The 26463-nt window shown below is 42.8% G+C and overlaps 2 protein-coding genes across 4 annotated transcripts in view; both read right to left on the bottom strand.

The window, feature by feature from the left end:
- Window positions 1–1391: 1391 nt before the first annotated feature.
- On the bottom strand, window positions 1392–12815 carry LOC117824848 (aldehyde dehydrogenase family 3 member A2-like). 2 transcript variants are annotated; one of them, XM_034700333.1, is made up of 11 exons: window positions 12617–12815; window positions 11927–12088; window positions 9629–9860; window positions 6454–6539; window positions 6150–6358; window positions 5834–5951; window positions 5609–5750; window positions 5357–5523; window positions 5133–5232; window positions 4813–5051; window positions 1392–1847 (listed from the first exon to the last, which is right to left on the bottom strand). In XM_034700333.1, the coding sequence occupies exons 2-11, from the start codon at window positions 12086–12088 to the stop codon at window positions 1833–1835; spliced, it is 1470 nt and encodes a 489-aa protein (XP_034556224.1). In that variant the 5' UTR covers window positions 12617–12815; the 3' UTR covers window positions 1392–1832. The 2 variants fall into 2 exon arrangements, with proteins under 2 accessions (XP_034556224.1, XP_034556223.1); XM_034700332.1 differs by lacking the exon at window positions 1392–1847 and adding an exon at window positions 3948–4269 and having other exon boundaries at window positions 12617–12811.
- Window positions 12816–14371: 1556 nt separating this feature from the next.
- Window positions 14372–26463, bottom strand: part of ulk2 (unc-51 like autophagy activating kinase 2) — a 51522-nt gene continuing 39430 nt past the window's right edge. Inside the window, exons 15-27 of one of the 2 annotated variants that reach the window (XM_034701160.1) lie at window positions 23608–23757; window positions 22056–22201; window positions 21887–21967; window positions 19747–20018; window positions 19480–19658; window positions 19174–19283; window positions 18883–19020; window positions 18559–18797; window positions 18290–18468; window positions 17834–17952; window positions 17222–17379; window positions 16708–16843; window positions 14372–16537 (exon numbers count right to left, since the gene is read on the bottom strand). In XM_034701160.1, coding sequence (XP_034557051.1) covers window positions 16473–16537; window positions 16708–16843; window positions 17222–17379; window positions 17834–17952; window positions 18290–18468; window positions 18559–18797; window positions 18883–19020; window positions 19174–19283; window positions 19480–19658; window positions 19747–20018; window positions 21887–21967; window positions 22056–22201; window positions 23608–23757 — 1972 coding nt within the window. In that variant the 3' untranslated portion in view covers window positions 14372–16472. The remainder of the gene's footprint in view (window positions 16538–16707; window positions 16844–17221; window positions 17380–17833; window positions 17953–18289; window positions 18469–18558; window positions 18798–18882; window positions 19021–19173; window positions 19284–19479; window positions 19659–19746; window positions 20019–21886; window positions 21968–22055; window positions 22202–23607; window positions 23758–26463) is intronic. The other variant, XM_034701161.1, reaches the window with a different exon arrangement.

Genomic DNA, 26463 nt, shown 5'->3' with positions numbered 1-26463 from the left:
GAATAATTATTTCATTTCTGATCCGACTGTGAAGTTTAATAATCAAAATAAAATGACTATAACTGTTCCTCAGAGAGTTCACTCTCTCTTATAAATTACAGTAATATTTGGAGCTTATCAATAATATCTTAGTGTTCAGGTAAATATCTTTTCTAAAGGCAAATTGATGTAAAGACAAGAGAAAGATTTTTTGGCTTTTTTTTTAATGATGCTGATAAAAAGGTAAAAATTTTAAAAAAAAATGTAAAGAATAATGTTGACACTAAATTGAAATTAAAGAGATATGAAAAAAAAATTGATATTCTTATGGTAAAGTGAAAATATTGAGAGCAGAGAATGGTACGAATCTGGACAGAAATGTAAACATTGGAGTCAAACTGTGCAGAACGTCTCAAAATATCCAGACTGAATTACAAATAGTGAGAATAAAGTTGAAAGAGTGAAAAAGACAAGACTAATGAAGATATTTTTAGAATTAAGTGGAAATTTAAGAATAAAAAATGGAATTGTAATTAAGTACAACGCTGAAACATAAATACAGGAAATAATTAGAATAAGGTTGAAATATATTTGAAAAGCAGAAATAAAGACAATACAGTTGACATTTTGAGAGTAAAGTACAAATGCTGAGAATTAAGTTTTAAAATAATGTGAAAATGAAGTCAACGATGTGATAATTAAGTCCAAATTTGCAGTGATCGGTCAAAAATGTCTGAATTAAAGTAAAATATTGAGTGTAATATATAACAGTCAGAAACAGAGTCAAATGTGAGGCTACAATTGGGAATACGATAAATAAAGCAAATTTTGATTGTTTCAATGTTAGAATATTAAGAATTATAATTGCAATTCAAACAATTAAATTGAAATAAGCTGAGTCAAAAAGTCAAAACTTAAACCCAGAGAATAATGTTGAAATATTGAGAACAAAATAGTTTTCAGAGATGAAGTAAATAATTGGGGGTAAGTAATATTAATAAAATATGTAGTGTTGGGTTATTATATTGTTCAGAATTCATTGAAGATGCTGAGAATAAAATGTAAAAGTAGTGGATAAGGAGTAAACATTTCTGATTCATGCAACTTGTAAAATTTTGCCTGAGATTATAAATGTTATTTTCTGAACATTAAACTGGCCTCTGAATGAAATGAATAAAAGAAAAATATGAGAATGAAATAAACAGAAATAAAATAAAGATAAAAAGGTAAGAAAATCAAAAGGAACAAAAAAATGGAATAGAAGTAAAATGGGAGGAGAAAAATATTTAATATAAGGAAATATAGAAAAAGAAACCCATAGAGAAATAATCAAAGAGAGAAGTAAACAATGATTTAAATTATGCTCCTCCATTAAACTGATTACCACAAAGTGAAAACACCGGACAGACAGATCAGCTGTTTCAGTGGAAGTTTATGTTTAATAACAGAAAGTGTGAACTACAATGAAAGATGACGAAAGATTTTAAAACATCTTACAGTGATTATCTTACAGGTTGTTGTGCGTGCTTTGATTTTCTGTCTGTACAATGAATCATCAGAAACAGCTCGCTCCCTCAGCAGAGGAAGCTTCTTAGAATCTTAAATCATGTTTTATATTCAGATAAATGTAAATATTATACATTACTGTGCATTAAATTCATGTTAAACAATACAAACTAGGACAACAGGATATTTTGTAAAATAAATGAAATGTTAAAGACGTTTTTTAAAAGATATAAATAAGATACAAATATTTTTATGATTAGAAATGATATGGACGGTGATATAGGGTAGTGTCGCCTCCACCTGCACAGGTATCACCTCAGGCCTTCAGCTCCTCCTCCTCCTCCTCCTCACCTGAGAAATCTCTGAGAGAAACACGACACAGACTCAAAGTTATCAAACAGAAACACAACAGATAGTTAAAGTGTTCCCAGGAGCAAAACAAGAGCTGCACGTCAACAAAGGTGGTGGGGTGGACCACAACAAAAGGAGCCATTTAGCAGAGGACAGTGAAGCATGCTGGGTAATTAAAGGGAGGGTAGATGAGGGGGCGTTATGAGGCTAGATTTCCTGGACAACATCGCACATTGTCTGCAGCAGACAAAGCCATTGTTGTGTGAAGGACCGGGTCTGTAGGACTGAGGGTATGTGGGTGGGAGGAGGACTCAGATCTGGCTCTCCTGGAAAAAATGTATTTGTCTTTATTTAAAAATCTGTAAACATGCGTCACACAAACGTGTTGCTGTTATAAAACCACACATCTCTCTGAAAAATCTAACTGTTACGTAAAACATCAATGTAGATTCAACTTCTGAGGAGATGTTAAAGGGACAGGATGCTTTTTTAAGTGTCGATCCCAGGCAGAAAGGGTTAATTTCCCACATAAATTAGCTGAATCTAAGTCCTACGCAAACAGTCATCACGGAGTAAGGTGCATGCTAAGTTTAGTTGTCTTTCAGAGCTTCACTTTGCTGCAAGAAACCCACTTGCAGATGCACCCGAGTTCCCCATCCTTTAGGGTTCCTGTCCTCACTTATTGCCTCTGTTTCACTCACAGACTGACACGCAGTGATAAATGAAATTGCAGGCGATCCTCAACCTACACAAATTTTACTTCTGCATCTTCACAAGAAGTCACACAACTCGACCTGTGAGTTTGCCTGTCTGTGTGAGAGCTGCAGGTGTGACAGAGAGCAGAGCAGAACACACACAGCGGGCAGTTTGAAGAGCAGCCGTATGAAAGCTCTTTCTTGTCTAGTTGTGTGGAGCTGTGGATGTTTGTTAGCTCTTTATAATGTAACTGATGTGAAATGCAAGAGGGGTCCAGCTGCAGACCTCCACAGCCAGGCCCCTACCTTTGCAGATCTCTCCAGTGATGCACCTCTGTGTTCGGGTCCTGAAGTGGTATCATTTGTTGTAGTGATTACGTCTGGAGACAACGGTAGGTGTCTATTGTTAAGAATCCAAAACAGTGAAAAGATAAGCCTTTATTTTTGAGCTTGGTTCAAAAGTTCTGTAAGGAGGGTTTGCAGTCTAAAAAGATTTAAAGTTTGTAATAAAGATGAATACTTAGACTGACGCTCTGACCGTAAGGACAAAATGTGAACTGAAGCAGCACAAAAAGACTTTGCTGTGCTGCAGGATTGAATCCTGATTAACCAGAACTTCGTTTACCAGGCGGATTAGACTTATTACAGTATTTCTGTCTGTTGTAGATTCATCATTCCATCACTTCATGAAGCTCAAAGCCTGCAGCCGAATGCTGCAAAAGATGGTGTAACCTGTGTGCCCTAAATGAAAACCCACAGAGTGTCTGAGACGTTATGGGTCCCTCATGATGTTTAAGGCTGGCAAGGGTCATAATACATTTCCTTAATAAAGAGCCCCTTTGTTTTCAGTCTGTGTGTTTGCTTTTCTAAAGTGAAGCACTTAAAGGCACTATGAGGAGTTTTGAACTGGCTGAGAAACAGACTGAAACTGATACTGATGCCTCTTTATGACCCTCAAAAGCAAACAAGACCATCTACAACAACCCTGATACCTTCTCTGTAGTCATTTTAATGTCTAAAACTGCTCTGAGGGGGTAGGTGTCAGAACAGATGATTGACGTCTCGCTTTAGAAACACCCTTTTTTGGCTGTTTTCATTACAAATAATCACATTGTAAGATAAGTCTAAATGTTAAAAGACAACAGGAGGAGGTTATTGTCTGAAGACAATTATTTTGCATGTACAGGACAAGAGATAACAGGTATCACTTTGTCCACAAGGGGGTGCCATAATAATCCAAGTTTTACTTTATGTAGAGTTTGCAGCAGGTAGTGTTGTACTGTCTCAGAATAAAATGAGAGTAAAGAGGTAACAACATAAGAACTTTCAGTAGAGATCATTTTCCATTCTTACTTTATAAATCAGTTGCAGGTGTAAATGAGAAATGATAAGTTATCAAAATAAATGACTAAAACCTTTAACCCGGAAGTGAACACAAGATTTTATTTTCCAATTAATTGCATACTTTTTTTTTATGGATTAGAGGAAAAAATTGACTGAGATGTTAAACCGGAAGGTCAACACGGTTTTATGTTGAAACTTTTAGCATGTGTTTCCGGCCTTGACTGTGGAGGTGCATCACTGCGGAGGTCTGCAGAGGTCAGGACCTTAGTGCGGAGGTCTGCAGCCAGACTGTCTCTTTTCCCCTCTGAGAACACAGCTCACTCTGCTCATTGCAGTTTCAGAATGAAGGAGCCAACTTAGGAGTCAAACGGCGCCACCGACATGCACGGAGGTCCTGAGATCAAGGGAATTTAAGGAAAGTTTAAATACTTTAAAAAGACATTTAATGTTTCCAATCCAAGGGCCAAGAAAACAAACAATGCAGCACTTTACTGGATGTTGTCCTGAAATTATCCAGCGAATGTGCATTAAAGGAGCAGTGACCATTTTTACTTCAGTTTTACCTTCAATGGATCTACTCTCTACAACTACCGGTGAGAGAGGCACTTTACTGGATAGGATGAAGAGTCCAAAGTTGCGTTTTTAAACCTGAAACATTCATACATCCCTCCTTTTAAAACCACCAGACTCCACTGAAGAAAACAATATTTCCATCCGAAAAAAAAATGCAGTTTCATGTCCCCCATTGACACAATTTGCTGCGTATGTTTGTGTTTTTAATCGAGCTGTAACTTCCCAAAAATGAAGTGGTTTGTATCTGTAAATTTAGAGCTCGCTAACTTGCAAGAAGGGGAATCAGTCTATGTGCAGTTGAGTTATCTGCAAGCTTAATATTGAAGTGTAAAATTAAAGAATCACATATCTTTAATTTCTTTACCTGAATCACAAACGCTGCTAGACCAGCCAACGCGGTGAGCATGAACATGCGCCGCAGCCTGCATATGTTCAGCCTCTTCAGCAGGAAGAACCGAGCCCAGCCCAGCTTCTTGTCTGTGTGAGGAGGGTAACGCATAACGTTCACACCCTCCATCTTCAGCTGCTTGATCAGACAGCTGCGCAGGTGGCTGAGCTGGTCGAAGCTGTGCCGGCCGTGGTAGCAGCCCATGCCGCTGTTCCCTGAACGAGAGAGGGAGAAGGAGAGAGGTCAGCTGTGAAGGATGAATCTCTGGAGATTGATTTAGACGCTCGAACACTCACCCACTCCTCCGAACGGCAGAGCGTTGACGGTGAAGTGGACCAAACAGTCGTTAGCCAGCAGAGCTCCGCTGGATGTCTCAGCGATCACTCTTTTGATGAGCTGATCATCAGAGAGGAAGAGAACAGAGGATTGTGGGTACACTTTTTAAACATGATGGTCAGTTTTTGTGGATCCAGGAGCTTGAAAACATATTGCATGTTTCAAAGGCAGGTGATGTGTTTACCTTGTTGTCATGAGAGAACACGTACACCACCAGAGGTTTCTCTCTCTCACTGATGAACTGGATGGCCTCGTCCACCCCGCTCACTGAGATGATCGGGAGCAACGGACCGAAGATCTCCTCCCGCATCACTTTGGATTCTCCCGTCACGTCCTGCAGCACGGTGGGACCTAGGAGGACGAGAACACAGAGGTACTGACTGATATCACAGGTAGAATGTCTCTGACGTTTGATTTTATGGACAGCTCCTCGTACCGATGTAGCACTCAGTTTCATCGTTGTCTCCCCCGACTGCCACCGTGCTCCCCTCCATCAGAGACATGACCCTCTTAAAGTGTCGCTGGTTGATGATTCGCCCGTAGTCCTCAAAGGTTTTTGGGTTTTCCGTGTAAAACTCCTGCAAAGAAATCAAAGATCCATGAGGCTCAGATTGTTTCTGGAGACACGTTCCCTTCAAACTCTGAACTCTGAAGGTCCCACCTTGATGCACTTCTTGATCTCGTCCACCACTCTGCTCTGGATGCACGGCTCACACAGGATGTAGTCCGGAGCGATGCAGGTCTGACCGCAGTTTACAAACTTCCCCCACGTGATGCGTCTGTGAAGAGTCAAAACAGAGCACAACGGTTTTCATAAGAGACTCATGCACACAAAAAAATACTCCGTCTGAGGGCTGGTTTGGAGCCAGTGCCTAATCTGGACCTAGCCTAAGCCAGAAAACCTGGTTTCAGAGTAGCACCAGCTCCTACCCTGTACGAGAGGGAAGACAGAGGTTTGTTTTTCATGTTTGACTGACCGACACGCCACCGTGATGTCACAGCTCTTGTCGATGAAGCAGGGACTCTTCCCCCCAAGCTCCAGTGTGACAGGAGTCAGGTGTCGGGCCGCGGCCTCCATCACCAGCTTGCCCACCGTGCTGTTTCCCGTGTAGAAGACGTGATCGAACCTCTGCCTCAGCAGCTCCTGAGTCTCTGACACGCCACCCGTCACCACCGGGTACAGATCCTACAGAGAGAGAAGATAAAGACATTAACACCTCCAGCAGTGAAGCTGAGAGAGAAGAAAGGATGAATCATAATGAAAAGATAAAGGAGGCTCACTTTGTTGAGGTACTGAGGCAGGAGTTCCTCCATGACCTTCGCAGAGTGAGAGCTGACCTCTGACGGCTTTATCACGGCTGCATTACCTGAAGAAGGAGAGAGAAACACACAAGGACGCATCATATCAATCAGTCTGATAAATCATCTGATAGGTAATTCAATTAACATGTGAGATGAAGCATTTAAGTCCAACACAAACACTACAGTGCGGCTAAGAGTGCATTTTGAAGGACTTTTCATTTTGACTGACTTTATTTCTCATCCATGATACGCTCCTGCAGCAAACCTGACATTTCCAAAGAGCGCCTGTGTGTGATTACAGTTTTTCTCTATTTATACACATAAAAAAGTGCAATGCACACAACTCTGAAAACTTGAAACACAATCGTCTCACTCGAATGTCGTTCTAAATTAAAGTTTTGCACAAACATACAGTGAGGCAAAAAAGTATTTAGTCAGCCACTGATTTTGCAAGTTCTCCCACTTAGAAAGATGAGAGAGGTCTGTAATTTTCATCAGAGGTACACTTCAACTATGAGAGACAAAATGAGAAAAAAAATCCAAGAAATCACATTGTAGGATTTTTAAAGAATTTATTTGTAAATGATGGTGGAAAATAAGTATTTGATCACCCACAAACAAGCAAGATTTCTGTCTCTCACAGACCTGTAACTTCTTCTTTAAGAAGCTCTTCTGTCCTCCACTCGTTACCTGTATTAATGGCACCTGTTTGAACTGGTTATCTGTATAAAAGACACCTGTCCACAGCCTCAAACAGTCAGACTCCAAACTCAACCATGGCCAAGACCAAAGAGCTGTCCAAGGACACCAGGAAGAAAATTGTGGACCTGCACCAGGCTGGGAAGAGTGAATCTACAATAGGCAAGCAGGTTGGTGTGAATAAATCAACTGTGGGAGCAATTGTAAGAAAATGGAAGACATACAAGACCATTGATAATCTCCCTCGATCTGGGGCCCCACGCAAGATCTCATCCCGTGGGGTCAAAATGATCATGAGAACGGTGAGCAAAAATCCCAGAACTACACGGAGGGACCTGATGAATGACCTGCAGAGAGCTGGGACCAAAGTAACAAAGGCTACCATCAGTAACACACTACGCCGAGAGGGACTCAAATCCTGCAGCGCCAGGCGTGTCCCCCTGCTTAAGCCAGTACATGTCCAGGCCCGTCTGAAGTTTGCCAGAGAGCATATGGATGATCCAGAAGAGGATTGGGAGAATATCATGTGGTCAGATGAAACCAAAATAGAACTTTTTGATAAAAACTCAACTTGTCGTGTTTGGAGGAAGAAGAATGAGTTGCATCCCAAGAACACCATACCTACTGTGAAGCATGGGGGTGGAAACCTCATGATTTGGGGCTGTTTTTCTGCAAAGGGGACAGGACGACTGATCCGTGTTAAGGGAAGAATGAACGGGGCCATGTATCGTGAGATTTTAAGCCAAAACCTCCTTCCATCAGTGAGAGCATTGAAGATGGAACGTGGCTGGGTCTTCCAGCATGACAATGATCCCAAACACACCGCTCGGGCAACGAAGGAGTGGCTCCGTAAAAAGCATTTCAAGGTCCTGGAGTGGCCTAGCCAGTCTCCAGACCTCAACCCCATAGAACATTTGTGGAGGGAGTTGAAAGTCCGCGTTGCCCAGCGACAGCCCCAAAACATCACTGCTCTAGAGGAGATCTGCATGGAGGAATGGGCCAAAATACCAGCTACAGTGTGTGCAAACCTGGTGAAGACTTACAGGAAACGTTTGACCTCTGTCATTGCCAACAAAGGTTATGTTACAAAGTATTGAGTTGAACTTTTGTTATTGACCAAATACTTATTTTCCACCATAATTTACAAATAAATTCTTTAAAAATCCTACAATGTGATTTCCTGGATTATTTTTTTCTCTTTTTGTCTCTCATAGTTGAAGTGTACCTCTGATGAAAATTAAAGACCTCTCTCATCTTTCTAAGTGGGAGAACTTGCAAAATCAGTGGCTGACTAAATACTTTTTTGCCCCACTGTACATCCTAGGAGCACCGGACTTCCAAATGCAGCACCCTGAATGTTACCTCCTCATGTTGCTCCTGAAGGACACTTCAGTCATGAGTCAGAGTGTAAAAGAGGCCTCAGGTGACTTATACTGATGACGTAGGCAAGACCAAGAAGCAATATGGCAGCCAAAACAAGAAAGAGGAAACTTATTTCCAACAGGAGTAGTTCTGAGGAAGTAGTAAACTCTTTTCAGTTGGTGTTTAGAGTTCTGAGAAACAGCTGAACTTCTACTCCTTTGTCCTTAAATGACAATACTTCAAATTCTGATTCAAACTAGTTTCAAAAAGTTTACAAGATGAGCTCCATTGTACAAAAGTCGTCTGGTCAAATTATAGCAACTGGACTGGATTTAATCTTCAAATCTTTAAAACGGGTTGTTCCAAATGTAAAGAGTAGGATTATGTTATCAGATCAAATCAGGTGACCCTATCTTGTTTTTAATCCCTCCAGTTTGTGTGGTTCAAACATTTGAGCGGGATCAGGATGAATTTGATCCAAAGAATCAGAATAATCCTGATCCCTGCAGAACGCTGAATTCAGGCTGGATTACAGGAACTGAATGAAATAAAACTTTAAATCAAAGCAAATAAATTAACATTAGTACAAAGTTGATGCTTTAGAAATATTTGAAGTATTTTGCTCTTCCTCTTTATGCTGACAGAGTAAATTAAGAAGACATCTGAAGAGTCAAAAAAAAGAAAGGATTGAAATATTTTACCAAAACAAAGCATTTGACTGGATGTAAACATGAGGATCTCTCAGTTTAGATGGACTTTGGCGCCCCCCTGTGGACAATGTGTGCACTCTGAAGACTCATTTAAAGAGATTCAGTCATCTTTTAAAGTTTTTATCAGGATGAAGTCAATCAAATCCAGATTTTCTTTGTGAATCCTGAAACATGTTAGACAAGTTTCCTAACTTGAAAAAGATTCAGACCCTTCTGGTCCAGGTTAAACCGGTCCCTGAAGATAATGTACAAAAACCCAAATTACACAGAGAGAAGACGTGTCAGGATTAAGGGGAATCTATGCTTGCAGCCTTCACTGTGACGTGCTTTCCCAGCATGTATGAGTGAATATGACTTCACATCGGTGTGGATGTGTTCAGTACCCGCTGCGATGGCTCCGACCAGCGGCTGCAGGGTCACGGCCCACGGGTAGTTCCAGGCCCCGATGATGAGCACCACTCCCAGAGGTTCGGGCTGCACGTAAACCTCATCTGCTATGGTGAGGAAGTTCTTCTCCACGGGGCGAGGAGCCGCCCACTCTGACAGCTTCTCCACAGCCAGCTCGATCTCCCCCTCCAGACCAATGGTCTCGAACAGCTCGGTCCCCTTCTCGCTCTGCAGGATTCAGATCGAATAAAAGTTCATGTTTATTCAAAGAAACATAAATCACCTTTACTTTAAAAACACTGCATGTACAAGCTTCTTTTAAACTGGTTTACAGTGACTCTGTGCTGCAATGACAGATGAAATGTACAGCTGCTGAATCAGTGTAAGCAGCAATACTGGAAATTCAGGTAGTGAGATTCCCCTCAGCGGACCAATCACAGGGCTTGTGATGTGCATTGTTTCAACGTGTGGTCACATTTTTGAGGAGGTACATGTCAGCCCTCTGCAAAAGTACAGAGCTACTCGCACTTACAGTGCAAACTTTAACTTAAACTTCAGTGTTGTCGTTAAAGATCCTGTGAGGAGCTTTCTGTCTGTGTTGATTTTGGCGCCCCCTGTTGACAAAAGTGATACCTCTTATTTCTTTGCTGACTTTGCCCATTTATTTATTTTAAATTACTGCACAATTTATGTTGTTTAGATTAAATATTTATAATACAAGGACAATAAGACATAGCTTCATGTTTCAGGAACATTATTACGGACTTTAAGGCTTCTTCATGCAGAAAAAAAACTACGGAAATATTTTATTTTTACATAAATGTGACCTACTTCAATAATTTATCCTCAAATCCTCCAAAGAAAGCACTTAAATGTGCTTAAAACGTGTTTGATTATTTAAAATGAGTCACCTCGTGTTTTAAAACTTAAATATTTACACACTCAAGTCAAAGACAAACTTCTGCCTTATGTACACAAACAGAAAAAAGCACATTATATTCTACTATTCTCTATTTTATTCTACATTAACACCAAAGATTTACCATTATCGAACCAACATAATAATAATAATAAAATATAATAAATTAACATTATTTTAAGAAAAAAATCACTGCAATAAGATGATGAGATACAATAAATAAATAAATAATTAATTAACAATAAATTCATAAATTAAAAAGAAATCTGAATAAATAATGCATACGTATACAAGATAATAAATAAACAAATAAAGTAAGGTCCCCAGACGTGGGCAATTTTTGGTCTTAAATCTCAAATCTGACAAATAAGAAGAAACAAAACCATTAAGAGATTTAAAAACCAATAAAATCAACTTTAAATTAATTCCAAAAGATAATGGTGGCCGATGCAGAGACTAAGTTATTCCCATTTATTTTATAATTTATTCTATAAATAATCTCAGTGACATTGTGTTCTGTTTACACATTTTTTGGACGTAACTGCTTTAGTAATTTAAATATGTTGCTGATGGAATTTTTAAGGCAGAATTTAAAGTATCATAAACTCTCAGGTGAGGTTAGAAGATCATGTTTCACCTTCAGAGATAAATGCAACACACATGCATATCTTTGTTACTCTTATTCTTAAGTTTGTTTCACTAAATTCTGCTATTCTTAATTATTGTTATCTTTGTTTCATGCATGTAATAAGTGTGTGTACATGAATGCAATACCCACACTGAACACTAGGGTGACCCTTGATTTAATGCCACATATGACTCTTTAATTTGACTTCGTATGTGAAGTAGTGATGTTACGAGATGTGCCGAAGCTTCGAAGCGTGTCGAGTAATGGAGGGGGTGTTTCCGAGAAGCGCGTATCGACCATAGGTATTGCTTCATTGAGGGGAGGAGCTGAAAATGATCGGAAGCCTCGCTGCCCGGCTGTACCACGTGACTGCTTCGGCAAGTGGTTCAGATCTTGCTGCGAGGTTTGACAGCAATATAAACCCCTCAGGTACCATTCAAGATGTGGGTGTTTGATGGAGAGTTGAGGTCAGTTCAGAGTTCGGATAGAGTTTTGATAGTTTGGATATTAGAGTTTGGATAGCGTGGACATGGTTTGGAGAGTTTAGAGAGAGAAAGAGAGAGAGATGGTTTGAAGATTTAGGAGTGAGGAGAGGACAGGTAAGACGGACTTTAAAGACTTGTCCAAAACCAGCTCGCTATCCAGCCCTCCCTGGTTTTTAGACCACACTGGTTTCCTTTAAATAAGTCACAACGCAGTATTCAAATCAAACGTGTGTTACCTTTAATATTACGTATTGTTTTGTACCTTTCCGAGGTCTTTTTTAACTGAATCTGCGATGTCCCCTCGTCTCTCTGTGATGAAGCGCTTCAGGCACTTCAGCTGGTGGATCCTGAACTCCAGAGGTTTGGTCTTCCCGGTCAGGAAGGACTTCCTCGCCCGCTGCACGACCAGCTCCTCCCGAGACATCTTGAACAGTAGAAATGAATAAGAATCAAGTCCTCATAGGTGCAGACACCCTTTCACAAACAAAGGGGATCTCAGGTGTACACAGATGTGCAGGGGGGGCCAGGTGGGCCCTTGTGGCCACGCCCCTTGTGACCACGCCCTTTTGGACGCGCCCCTGCCTTATCTAATGTCATTATCAAAACAGCATGAATATGAGGTCACAGGTAAGTTTCAGTGCATATTAATACAGCAGACTTTTCTTTAATAGCTCAGACTAACTTATCAGCCTTAAAAAAAACATCCTCTGTTATAATTAATACAAAGTTAATCAAAGTAATGGATCAAATCAAAGTCAGTCAAACTTTACTTTAGCTCCCTGTCATCCTTACATTCTCTCATTCACCTACACTTCGGCCTGATATTGGTGCTAACCACATAATATCAGTGAGAATTGTCATTAGATAACAAAGTATATCAAATATACCAACAAGGACAAACTATGCATCAAATTAGACTCTGAAAACAACCGACAACACCTTAGAGTTTCACCTTTCAGAGCAGCTGGGTCGCTTTAGCCTGATGGTAACGCTGGCAGCTAGCAGTGGAGTGGTGCTGCGTTCAAGTACTCCTCGGAAGATCCGTTTTCATTGGCGTAATCGAGAGTTAAATTGTTAAATGAGTAAAATACTACCCCTGAGGGGAGAGGAATAACTGCCCAAACTAATTTAGGTAAGAGTTTGTGGATTTCAACTTACACATATAACCTGATATGAAGTTATTATTTAAATTAACTTAAAAAATGTAAACAATACCAAAGTTTGGCTGCCCTTTTCTTCCCTATAATGACGTGATGTCTTGTAACTCACTATGTTTCCTATAAACATGCTCCCTTTGCTTTTTAAGATGTTGTTCAGATTTAAAGGAGCATTTTGTGATGTTCTTTTACACTTGGAAGTTCATTTATTCGATTTTCCTGCTACGTCACGTATACACGGTCATACACGCGTCAGCAACTGGTCTGGTTTCACGTCAATCAAAGCAAGAACCAATCAGCTGCGGAAGAGAGTATGAGCTCCTCCCCCTAATGTGGCAATAACAAAAACACCTCCGCAGGGAGCATTTCAGGCAGTCTAAGTGTTTCAGGTAATTAAGCCTTTGATGTCCTGACTTTAATAGCTGGATAAGTGATCATTTGATGTGTAAGGAATGCTGTCACACAATACCAACATGGGATTTGAGGTTATATTAATATGATGATCTAATTACGTTCAAAATAATGATGAAATAACAAAAACAAGGCTGGCAAGAACATTTTTCTGAACAATGATTAAATAAAAAAGAGGTTCTATGAAGAAATAAAGACAGAAACAGTTTTTTTTTTTGTTAACAAAACACCTAAAACTAATAAAAAATATATACATGAGCAAACTGTCTTAGAAAAATCTTTAGGGTTTGTCTTTTGATTTTCATCTCTTGTATTTGTTAACATTTTGAGATTCTAAGTTTTCATTGTTCATTACATGATACTTTTTCTGCTTCATTACAGGTGTCATCTCTGAGAAACAAAAAAATGATAAAACTTAAATTGAAAACAAATAATTGGAACCTTGTGATAACGTTTCCTATCACAATTGATATTATTGAACTGTTAAATATTGTCTCACTAAGTCTGTTTGAATTAAACTGATTGAGTAAAACAGTTGCAGTTCTTTCAAATGATCAACAGACTTATCATTCTAGTTTTTAATCAACTTCCTTGCTGCAGATAGATTATAATCCTAGTTGCACATTTACTAGACCCCTGTTTTCTTTTGACCTGGACTTGTTCCTGCAGCTGTCCTCAGAAGAGTCTCGTCTTGTTGTTGTGACTTGTCCGTCAGCTGACTCACAGGTGTGGTCCGACAGTCTGAGGACAACATCCCAGGTGTGTGACATCATGTTTGCCCACTCCCTCATCCTGGTTTTACGCCCTCTGTGCTCGCTTCCTGGTCTCTACAGCCTCCATTATCCAATGCGGGTATCTGTCACTCTGAGAGGATGACCTCGGTCTTTTCCTAGTTCATGATGTGACTTTCTCTCTTGCAGGGGTCTGGTTTTAAGTTTTTCATGGTGCACTTTTTGCTTCACTGCACATGTGAATGATAGTTCTCCCTCACATTATTTTCTGCGTTCACTTTTTCATGTGCAAAACATCCTGACAGAGAAACCTCCTCAATTTCTTGTGTTTTTCAGACTCGTCATGTTTACAAGAAACAAATGTGGCTCAAAACACAGAAAATTCTAAAAGAACCACCCAGAGACATGTTTATTTTTCTCTTTTTAATAACAAAGACTGTATTTGTGTTCCATAAAGAACAAAGAGAGACACCTCTTTGTGAGAGACACAACATTGACATTTCTCTTTGAAACATCGGTGCTTGGAAAGTGTTGCATTTTCAGGGTCGAAGACTGACGGCGGGGTTTCTTCAAAATGCATTCAGAACAAGCTGGAGAGGCGTAAAACGACAGGGTACATACATTCAATAATCTAGAGGTTCTACAGGGTCAAATGCAGACTCGGTTGGTACCCATGCTTTTTATTAAAACAGTCCATGGAACATGAGCGAGGACTCGGGTGAGGTTCTCCGTCAGACTTCCCTCTTCACTCTGTGTGCAGTAAAAGGCTTCGTGTGGTTCAGAGTGCTCATGGCGAGGACGAGGGGAACTTAAAAACCTGGATATGTGTAGGAAAAGGACAGTACGTCGGAGAGGAGCAGGCTGCCGGCCGCCTGTGAATGCATCTGTACACTGAAAAAGAATGTATTCACACCTGTACAGAGGAGTAGGCCCACGTCTGCTCTCGTGAGAAGAAGGCACCTCCTTTTTCCACCGTTAACCGTTACTACTGGCCTTAATGCACACCTGGCAAGTGCTCATGTGTATATTTTATACATAAATACACACCCATACATACATAAATACAGTACATACACTGTTAGGAGCACAGCAGACTGAGGGAGGCAGAGGGACAGAGTGGACGTTAGGCAGTGCAGATTTGACGAATCGAGTCTGAGTATTCGATGAGACGACGTCACGCTCGTCTCAGGGAATTCAGTCAGACTCACGGAACAGATAAGTGTGTGTTGATCTCAACAGTCCTGGTAGAAAGGTTTTCTGGAAAGTTTTGAAGCTGCCACGAGTTGTATTTTATTTGAGCACACTCCTGTTGTGCCAAAAAAAGTCTCATCCTTATCAAACCCCCTTGGCAGACATGAATAAAACGTATCAAAGTCATTTCTGTACATATAAAGATTTGTGCTCTTTGACTGACAGGCTGACGGCTTCATCAGCACCCCCAAAAAAAAACTCTGATCCCACACACACGCGCACACACTCCTCCTCCCGAAAAGAGGAGGAGGGACTCATCACATGCACCACATATTTATAAATATATACAAGTTTGCAAACATCAAGTCTGGTTAAAAAAAGGAGCTACAGATACTGACAGAACGAAAACAGCTGTAGTATTTTAGTCAAATGAAACTTATTCAGGTAACTTGTCAAGTTGAGCTGAAGCCAAAGAGTCTTGGCTGTCCGAGTTTCCCTGGTCGCTCGGCCTTATGGGAAATGTATGCATTCTGATTACCTGTTGATCATGCACACAGAGCGGGTGAGTTTTGAGGGTTGGAGAGGAGTGATTTGGAAACCCTTCCCCCCTCCGCCTTCACATTTCGACCTTCTCTCAGATCTCCACAAATGGCGATAAAGTGCTTCGGCTGACAACAAAAATAAAAACAAAGCATCTACAGGTTCCTGCTCCGCCTGCCGTCTGTAACAGGAGTTCATGTTTTCATGTAAGCGTTCATAATGTTTCTTCCTTTTCCTTCCACTCTGATACTCGAGGTTTTCAAGACAGGCAGGAGACTCCAACATCCGTGTTCTTCTGAACCAATAAATAAGAACAATAACAACTTAAACACAGAGTAAATAACCACTGATATCACACAGAGAGAGCAGAGATTAAAAAAGAGGAACTGCTTCATGTGGAGCTGCAGACTCGTGAAGCTCAGAGCGTCTGATCATCGTCTTTATCTGGTAAAAAACAAACAAACGTATCCTGAATGATGGATGTGAGTTTTTGTGTTCGTGTCGATCAGATCCTCCGTTAAAGTGTAAGAAAACAAACGTATGTCCACGTCCAGTTTCAGCTTCAGTCTCTGGATCTGTTCGTCATCTTTGGTTGGAAGTTTGAGCATCAGTCAGTCTGTGATGCGGCCAGAGAAAAGAAACTGACAGATGATAAATACAGATGAAGGAAAAGTGCTTGGACTGCTACAGGAGGGACCAGCGGCTCTGTGAGGGGGAGGGGGGCAGGCGGCGGTCTCAGGTTGCGGTCCCTCCGTGTGGTGTGGTTGTGTGAGCGCTGCTACTCGTACAGTGTGACGGTGCAGTAGCAGAGGGCTGAGATCCTGCGGTCCACGCTCGCCTTGTCTGCGGGGACGAGACACAAACGAGAGCGAGTCAGAAACAAACACTGAGACACAAATATGAGACTACAGGCGTTAGGGAGGCGCTCCTTACATTCCTGGAATAATCCACACGAAACTAAACACACGAGCACGCCTTTAAACTCCCTCTCAAGGGGCGGAGTCTGTACTCACACTTGACCACGTTCTCGATGTCGGTGGGGTCCTGCAGGATCTTGGAGAGGCCGTCCAGCAGCATGGCGGCCTTGCTGTAGCGGTAGGCGATGTCTTCAGTCTGCTTGAACATCTCATCCAGAGCGGCCGACTGAACCTGACACACACAGACACAACACAGCGTCGGGTTAGGACGAGCAGCACGGATTATAGCAGCACTTTAGTGAAGACTGCATCAGAGGAATGTGGTCAAAAGCATCAGAGAGGATGCTACAGGCGTCTCAACACGTAGGGAATTAAGATGCATGAATGAGGTCCAGGATTGAAGAGGTTAACTACATATACAAATAAAAGCTGTTTGTATGACATGCATGAGTTTGTTTCTGCTTGGATTCAGCGTGACTTCATTTACGACTCAACGTGTCAGAAAACAGAATCCAAAAAGCTTGTCTTCTGCAGAGTGGAAGCATGTTTAAATCTGGGAATGATTTCTATCCATGTCACATTAAAATCAGTGGATCAGCTCCTGACGTACCATCTCCACGGCGTGATTGTAGATGAGTTTCTCGGCTGTCACGCTGTTGATCTCGTCCACGAAGCGCTGCTTGTCAGAGAAGAAGTGGTTCAGTTTGTCGGTCAGCCGCCGGCAGAGCGAGATGCAGCTTTTGTAGCGGTCGTTCAGACTCTTCACCACTGAGAGAAGAAGAAGAAGAGAGGGATGAAATACATGCATTATCTGACTATCAGGTAAATCCAGATGTTTTCACACACAAAGAACACTCCTAGAAACCTCTGGAAACTTTTTGAGGTGAGCTGCAATCAAATGAAACTTCCAGCTGACTTTTTGCAGATGTCTAGTAAAATTTCTGCAAGTCAGGGTGTCATCATTGTTGCAATATCATGCAACAGCTTTTGCATCTTGCTTCAGATGTCTCATCCTCTCATCCTTCACGCTACGAGGAACATGCATCAACTTGCAACTCTGGAAAAATGGGGGGCAGAGATCCTGCAAATTGCTAGAACGCCTCAGGAGTGTTTGTGAGACAGAGGCAGAAGAAGTGGTAACGTTAAGTCTCTGCCTCTATCTCTTTCAGGTAAACGTGATGAACAGATTCTTTATCTCCGTCGATCACTGAACTCCTCTTACCTTGCTTGACGGCCGTGGAGGGATTGAGTTTGGCTGATTTAATCTGAGCTTTAGCCAGATGCAGGGAGGACGCCAGGAGCTGTGCAGCCTTCATGTAGAGCACCAGCTGCTCCACCTGCCTGTAGGGGGCAGCACACGCACAGTTTAATACACAGACAGAGACGTTTAAAGACTGCATCACAGAACAAAGAGACTGCTCAGACCACACGAGGTCGGAGGGATTCACATGTTCATTCAGACTTTGGGACTCGAGACTCGGCCCGGGACCCTACAGGAGATCTGAGTCCAGTTCTACATTAAGTCTTACTTCTAGTTTCTCATATTTGACATGATAAACCTCAAAGTTTAATCAACAAACAAACAAGTGAGGAAAACTTGATTCTAAAAACTTTTTGCAGACACAAGAAACATTTTTCATAGTTTGAGTTTGAGCCTCAACATGAAGTCTCTCCTTACCCCCACTCTTTGCTGAGCTGGCTGATCTGGTCCACGACCACACTGTCCTGAGGAGGGTAAATGGAGGCAGCCGACACACCAAGCTCCGTCCCTCCAGCTCGGACTGCCGCCATCTCCAGGACGCAGTCGGTGAACGAGAGCATCATCCGCAGGTGCATCAGCGTGTCTGTGTGCTCACGCTGAAAAATAAAATAGAAAGACAAACTGTGAGTGACCTTTCATTCTTCTGTCAGTAAAAACATGACGGTTAGGCTCCATCAGCCCCTCACCTCCATGAGAGTCTCCTCCGGCAGCTCAGGAGCTTCAAACGTGATGAATCCCTCCAGGCTGGGAGGCGAGGTCCCGTAGGGGACGTATCGCAGGCTGCTGGGGGCCCCTTCAGCCCCGGTGAGGATCTGTCCGCCAAACCCTCCTGGAGGAGAGGTGCCCATGGCCATGCCCGGAGGAGAGCCCACGTAGACCCGCCCGCTGGTGGAGCACAGGGAGCCGGCCGAGCTGTTGGAGCCGACTGAGGGGAGAGCGAAGGATCGTGAGATAAATACGGCGGACAGGAAACTTCACCACGTCAGCTCGAGTAAGAGGAGGGTCTTTACCTGAGGTGGTGCGCGGTCGTGTGCCCAGGTGGCTGCAGGTGGGAGGAGTGCAGCTGTTGGGCGGGGATCCCACGGTGAAAAGGACGGTACGAGGACTCGCAGATCCTCCATGGATCAACCCGGTGGGACCTGCAGGGGCTATGAGAGGAGGACACTTAGATCTTAGAGCCTTAAAAATGAAGCACTGTGAGCATGCTTGGGTTTATTTTCAATGCATAATAAAAAAAGATATATATATAATCAAACACATTGTTTAAACTCTGAGCTCTGTGTGCAGCAGCGTGGGCGTACCTGTGTCCATGGGGCGCTCCGTGTTCAGGCTGTCATTGCTACCCTGATAGGCCTGTCCACCCAGAGTGATTCTGATTGGCTGCTCAGACAGACGACCTGTACTGACCGACCTGCAGGAGAACATCAAATAACGTCAGCGTGAAGTCAAACAGCAGGAAACATGACGACACATGGCGCAGGAGTTTGACTCTTCACTATGTTACGTCACTTTTACGGCATTCCAGTTTTCACATGCTTTCCTCTTAAAGCTGACGTACATGATCTTTAATCATAGACTTATCAGCAAGTAGGACATCTTATCATTACCTGCCGAAGGTCCTGCTGCCCTCAGGCGCAGCGGGGCGTCCGCTGAGGTAGGGGCTGCAGTGGTGAGCGCAGATCTCTCGTGCATCAGCCAGCGTCTTCATGGGCACGGGGCTGTCAGCGAGCGCCATCAGGTTACAGGACGCCTGCGTTTTAGGGATTTTGAACGGTGCAGAAATGGTCTGAAAGTGAACAAAGGAAACTTTAACTTCTATAACTTTGAATGATTTTACAAGGACAGCCTGCAGGTATGAACATAGCTGTGCTCACCTTCGTAGGAGATCCGATGATGGTGGGCAGCGGGGACTTCTGCAGCCAGTCGGACGTGCGCGGGGACGAGCCCAGGAGCTTGGTGGGGGACGAGCCCAGGTTGGCTGGTCTGCCGAGCTGTGGGGAGTGACTGCAGGAGGAGGAGGAGGAGGAGGGCTGGAGAGGGTCTGATAGCTGCTTGTGGAGCTTCTGCCGGGTCTGGTAGACGTCGGTCAGTGTCGGGGCGCTTTGAAGACGAGCTCCTAGGAGCTGAGAGGACGGGACGGGGGAACCTGGAGGAGGAGGAAGAGCTGGATTAGAATCAGGAGGATTGGGGGTTATACACCAAATTTAAAACAAGAGACGGGGAAGACATTGGGACAGAAGATGCACAAATGATGGCTCTTTAATTTAACACCTTTACATTATTAAGAGACACTTAGATGAATGATCTAAATGTAGATAACTTGTATTCAAATCATGTATACAAGTTATATCGTCATAATAGTTAATGTATCTACTATCTCATCGTGTGAGAATTTTGAAGGCATACATTAAATTTGACGAGGGTTTAATTTGCTCTTTATGTCTGAGTAAAAATATGAAACCTAAATATTGAGCTCAAACTGAAACGCCTACAAAGGAACATTGATAACAGCTTCAATTTAATTGATAATATATGTCAAAAAGCATGATACCCTAACTTTATAAAGCAGTATTTAAAGATTTTTCTGTTGCAAGTTCGCTTGATTTGCAGGGACAGCTTTTGAATCACTGAAAAGTCAAATTTGAGATCAAACTTTTGTATTTCATCTGACGATCATCAAATGTACCTGTGTAGTATTTATTTTACATCCACACAAATGCTACTAAATATATCATAAAAAAATCTGCCTGTTAGTGTTTTATTTACAGGAGCTCAACCTATACTTTAGAGCAATATAAGCGATGTCTACCTTTTGTTTTAATCTGGTGTGAATTCTGAGTGGCGCTGTAGTTTCACGCCCTTATTTGGGCATAGAAAATTCTGCAGTTAAAGAGTAGGGTCATAGATCTACCTTAGACTTTACCTTCTCAAGAACAAATGAAAAGAATAACTGAGGAAGACTTTGGTGAAAGAGGCTCCATGTTTTTCTTTTAACCAGAAACACAAACAGTGGAAGCTCTCTTCAAAGCAACCAGACAGCATTTAAAAAGTGTAATTTTATCCCATAGAGCATGGGGTTTACTCTTTATTGTTATAGTTTGTTTGATTTTGGTTTATTCCAAAAGTAAACTGACTAAAGTTTAAGAAAACAAACAAACCAGAAACTCATGTGGCCGCAAAAGAGAGCGATGTAACGGCTGTTTCAGGTCATTAAAACGATCCTACAATCTTCCTTTCTTGGTCGGGATGATTTCTTAATGTTGGCAGAATCTTAGAATAATTATCTGATTATGTCAGGGTCAGACATTAACGCCCTGGACTTCCACTGATGAAGAGCCTTGGCCCAATTAGATAATAATGCAGCCAATACAGCAGAACTAGAGCCATTCATCCTGTTTCTGAACCTCCAGACTCAAAAATGTGTCAAAATAGAAGATCTTTGAATCAGGATTCCCCTCAAACATCCTCAGAGTACATCAGGGATCATAAAGAGCTTGTGACGTATGAATAGATTGATCATGAACTCCTTTAATGATCTGATTTATGTCAGAGGAGACATAACTCTATGACTCATTTGTCCGGGAGCAGTAAATAGCAGCAGGGAGAGATGCCACTTGTGACACTTTCATAACATTGCTGCGACTTCTCACACAGACTCCACCTCGCTCCTAAAACCAGCCTGTTTGTGTGGGACAGTGAGAGCTGCTCACGGTCAGACACTGTGAGCTCTGTCGCTTCCCTCTTTTAAAACAGGATCACCATGACAGCAGATCTCTGCACACAAACAGCGTCTGAGGATCTGTCAGACGTCTGAGGAGCTCATGTAACGACGACGGCGTCATTATAAAGGGCCGTGACTCACGCTGACTCATGCTCTGTCAATAATAAAGTCAGGAATCAAAACAAAGCCGTGTGCCTGCAGCTCGTTCCCGTCATGCCAGAGTTCTCAGCTTAACGTTAGTGAACTAGTTGGCTCGGTGAGATGTGGGTTAACCTCGCTTTGTGTGAACTGACCTCCTGATGAGCTGCGGCTGCGGGGCTCGTGGTTCTGCAGATGACAGCAGCAGTGACCCAGCTGCTCGGGGATCGTCCCGACTGCAAACACAAAACACGAGTTATATCCAATCACGTCTGGGCGGTGTTATTATAAAAAGGTCAGGGACAAGTCTGGACATGTTCTTACCCAGAGGAGAGGGAGAGTACGGACGAGAGCTGCCGGTGGAAAGACGACGGCTGACCGTCTGGGGGACGTCTGCGGAGCTGGGAGACCCTGAGCCGACCTTTGGGAACCCCATGGGACTGGTGTTTGAGCGCCTCACTGTACCAGATCTAGTAAACAAAAAGACAAAGTGTGAACACAAGAGAGGAAGATGGAAAGCAGGTGTAGTGATGATAAAACCGGGCTGCCTGTGCATCTTTCAGCCGGAGAGTCAAAGCAGCGATGCTTCTCGTTTTATTGGACCAAAAACTAACACTGACGTAAAAAGCTCAATCCTGCTCTTTAAAAACATTCCTTCCCTCCTTCTTTCCATCCTCTGTCCCCTCCGTCTCTAAAAATGCCTCGAGGAGCTTTTAACTGAGACTCTTTATGACCTCTGAAAGCAAACCAGACCAGCAGGCAGAGCTTTATCTCCATTAACTGTGCCACCAGGTAGGACTCAGACTGGGAGATAAACACGCTGGAGGAGCCTAAAACTGCAGATTACACACCGACATGAACACTGGAGAGTTTTTACACAGGACTAGACTCTGAGAGGAAAGGTTGAGGACAGGTCAAGAGATAGGATGCAGAGATATGTGGGACTCACACCCGTCTGGTGCAACTGCTTGTCCTTTACATGTATCCTGCAAAACATCTTGCTCTGCTTCATTTCAGCTGTCAGTGTGAGAGTCTGCAGGAACACATGTAAACAAAGCAGCTTCAAGCCTGCCTGTTGTTTCTTGTTGTCTTAATTCATCGCAGCAGGTCTGGTTAACTTTTGCAGCTCGTAAAAAGTCGGCAGCAATAAAAGGAGACTGTTAGATAACTTTTTAAAAACAGCTCAAAGTGCGTTTAAGCGTCTCCTCCCTGTTTCTTATGTTAGCAGGTTTTGTGGTTGTTTTGTTCCTGCTGCAAGTTCTGACACAGTTTTAAAGCACGCTGAAGTCAAACCTGTGTGGGAACATTTGCAGCACAGATTACTCAAATCATTTAAGATGCAAAGGAGCTGCAGTGTTGTGGGGATCTAAAGGGTCAAAGGGTGAAAGGGACACAGCGTCAGGGCTTTAATCCAGACTGATAACACAGGGATGGTGAACAAAGACCAGTACCTTTCCTCCTGGATCACCACAGGGGGGACTTAATGACAAATGAGCCCACACATGGAGCTGACACTGTGACTCTTTGCAGTCACAAACAATGAAGCCAACAGGAGTTCTCTCTCTACTTCTTCTTCCTGTAAAACAAGCTGCCACCCTTCCTTCTCTCCTCATCTGCCCTCCCTTCTTCTTTGTCTTCACATCAGGAAGACCCAAACTCCAGCTGATGTAACTTTAGTGAAACTTAATGGCTGATGAAACAAGAGTCTGAGTTGCAAAACCATCCTGACGATATTAGGGCTGAACATGACAACTGAAGCATGAGTCAGAGGATGATTCCCCGGCTTGTTTCAGGTGTCATCCTTTATACATAAATCACATATTGCAGAGTTAATCGCTCTTCTGTCAGTCTCACACATAGAAAGAGAAGCTCTTACCTGGGTGAGCTGTACTGGGTGGTGGTCGGGCTGCTGGAGAGGTTCTGCTTTATCCTCTGGTAGTTGCGGATCTGCGTGGGAACGGGTATCGGTGTGGTCTCGGCTCGTGGGGACACCATGGGGGTCTGTCCTGAGGTGGGCGGCGGCTGCCTGGAGGAGAAAATTGGGGAGACGAAGGCTGTTATCAGCTCTGCTCGAAGCTGCTGCTGCAGTTTCCACACGTGCAGGACATCCAGAGGTGTATCCACACCCATGACTACGAGTTAAAGTCTAAGAAGCGTGTGGAATACATTTAAAGTGACTCTAAAATGTGAGCTTGTCCCTGTAGCCTCCGGGTCTTTGTTTACTTCGCTGTAGCAGCAGGTTGAGGAACATAACTTTAGCTTTGCACAGGGCAGAGTCAGGGGGAGCAGAAAAAAAAAGGGGGCCGGGCTTCCATGTAAACACAGAAGCAGCACCAATCATCTCGCAGTGGGTGGGGCAAGAGGACGGGCCAGCCAAGGGCACGTGTGAGGCACGTCCTCCTGTGTCTGCTGAACACAGAAGGGGAAGTGCAGAGAGACACAGCTCATTTGCATTCTTTTGTTATTCCAGAGGAGACAAAATGTTCTCGATCGTCAAGAGTCATGACCGAGTCACCCACAGAAGCCTCCCACTCTAATGCAGAGAGACGAAAAGAGGAGGAGCGCAGGAAACGGCCGTTTAGAGAGCAGCACCAGTTGGAAACCACGATTATGTAATGATGTGAAGCCTGGGAGGGTCTACGGGGGAGAGAGTGAAGGACACGTGAGGCACAGACTAGTACAGACAAAGAGGCAGACAGCAGGTTCTTTGTTGGATTCTGAGATTAAAAAAACCTCATGCTCAGATTCTCCAGGAAAATATCTGATGGAGGAACACATGATAGAGCCTCTAGGTAGCTGAGAGCCTCATTGATCCAAGCAGAGGAGGATGGAGGAGCAGGCTGGTAAAGAGAGGGTTTGTAGGTCAGCTGCTTTTAAAGAGAGAGAAGAGATCCTCCACACTGACCTGGTTTAACAGACCAGGAGAGGGGGATGGGATCAAACCATACCAGCCTCTTTCTCTTTTATCATCTGCCACTTCTTATTTCTCCTCCTTCACTTCATCTACCTTCAGCTGAGGACACGCAGGGCGCTGAGGACAAACAGGGCTTTGATTTAGGAGAGAGAGCCGCGCCACTAAATTGCACAGGATGCCTCCTGTAATGAATAAAAAGACGGCTCCTCTTGTGTCAATTGGTGACTAATTTATGTGTGCAGTAAAAGAGTAAGTGCTGCGATGGGAGGAAGAGAAGTGCACAGTAGAGAGAGGGAGGGAGGGAGGGAGGGAGGGAGTGAGGCCGGCGGCGTTAACGGTTAGACGAGGACGAGACAGAACGGCAACAAAGGCCGAACTGAGCCGGTTGTCACGGGAAAAAGGAAACTGTTTTGCTCAAGGCGATGAAGCAAGAGGGGGAAGAGTCGAACGAGAGGGAGAGTAAAGGCTGACGGAGGGCAGGAAGTTTATATGTTTGACTCGAGTCCTGTAAAGCTTTTCAAAGCACAGGGAGTGTGAGACAGATCCAAACTGCTTCCTCTCTGATGGACAGACTTTTTTGCGTGGACATCCAAATCGTGTATTGTGAATTTGCTCTTGTTTCCAACATTTGAGTCGTTTTATGTTTGTTCATGCTTCCACCTACTCTCTCTGGCGGAGTGAAGGATGCTGCTTAGGATTTTTCCCACCAATGTTGGCCTGACAGCGGATGTGTTTTACAAAAGAGTATCAGAAATGTAAGGCTTTCCCAGTGGGCCATCGTGTGCCTCTTTCACGTCAGAACCCTCCCTCACAGCGTGAAGTTCTCCCCGTCAGACGGAGGAGGAGGAAGAGGAGTGTAATGTTTACAGTAAGACAGTGGAGGAAGCAAAACCTACGCTTTGATGACTTTGCACATCTCTGTGTTTACACTCAGCATTTATATAAACATCTTCACTGTTCCTGAAAATGATCCTCAATGTCAACCTCGGATGATTTTAAACATCCTGTCACGTGATACTCCTCCAGTTTTTAGACCAGTTGCATGATACTAATGTCATCACCCACTCCCACTCACTCACAGAGAATTATCCTGAATATTTCCTGCAAATCATCTCATCCATGACTCCAAAACCAAAATATTAAAGAGACTAAAGGAACAAATAATCTCATCCATGACTCCAAACCCAAAATATTAAAGAGACTAAAGGAACAAATCATCTCATCCATGACTCCAAAACCAAAATATTAAAGAGACTAAAGGAACAAATCATCTCATCCATGACTCCAAAACCAAAATATTAAAGAGACTAAAGGAACAAACCATCTCATCCATGACTCCAAAACCAAAATATTAAAGAGACTAAAGGAACAAATCATCTCATCCATGACTCCAAACCCAAAATATTAGAGACTAAAGGAACAAATCATCTCATCCATGACTCCAAAACCAAAATATTAAAGTGACTAAAGGAACAAATAATCTCATCCATGACTCCAAACCCAAAATATTAAAGAGACTAAAGGAACAAATCATCTCATCCATGACTCCAAAACCAAAATATTAAAGAGACTAAAGGAACAAATCATCTCATCCATGACTCCAAAACCAAAATATTAAAGAGACTAAAGGAACAAACCATCTCATCCATGACTCCAAAACCAAAATATTAAAGAGACTAAAGGAACAAATCATCTCATCCATGACTCCAAAACCAAAATATTAAAGAGACTAAAGGAACAAACCATCTCATCCATGACTCCAAAACCAAAATATTAAAGAGACTAAAGGAACAAATCATCTCATCCATGACTCCAAAA

This window comes from Notolabrus celidotus, chromosome 14, assembly GCF_009762535.1.
Source record: "Notolabrus celidotus isolate fNotCel1 chromosome 14, fNotCel1.pri, whole genome shotgun sequence".
In the NCBI taxonomy this organism is placed as follows: Eukaryota; Metazoa; Chordata; class Actinopteri; order Labriformes; family Labridae; genus Notolabrus; species Notolabrus celidotus.
This window is presented reverse-complemented; position numbering and strand designations above follow the sequence as displayed.

What these genes read in the sequence shown, in the direction of transcription:
- LOC117824848 (XM_034700332.1), bottom strand. Translation starts at nt 12,088, where the DNA reads ATGTCTCGGGAGGAGCTGGTCGTGCAGCGGGCGAGGAAGTCCTTCCTG. An exon ending in TGTTCTCTCATGACAACAAG is followed by an intron (nt 5,233 to 5,356) that starts GTAAACACATCA and finishes TCTGATGATCAG; the next exon opens with CTCATCAAAAGAGTGATCGC. An exon ending in TAGCAGCGTTTGTGATTCAG is followed by an intron (nt 4,270 to 4,812) that starts GTAAAGAAATTA and finishes CCTTGATCTCAG; the next exon opens with GACCTCCGTGCATGTCGGTG.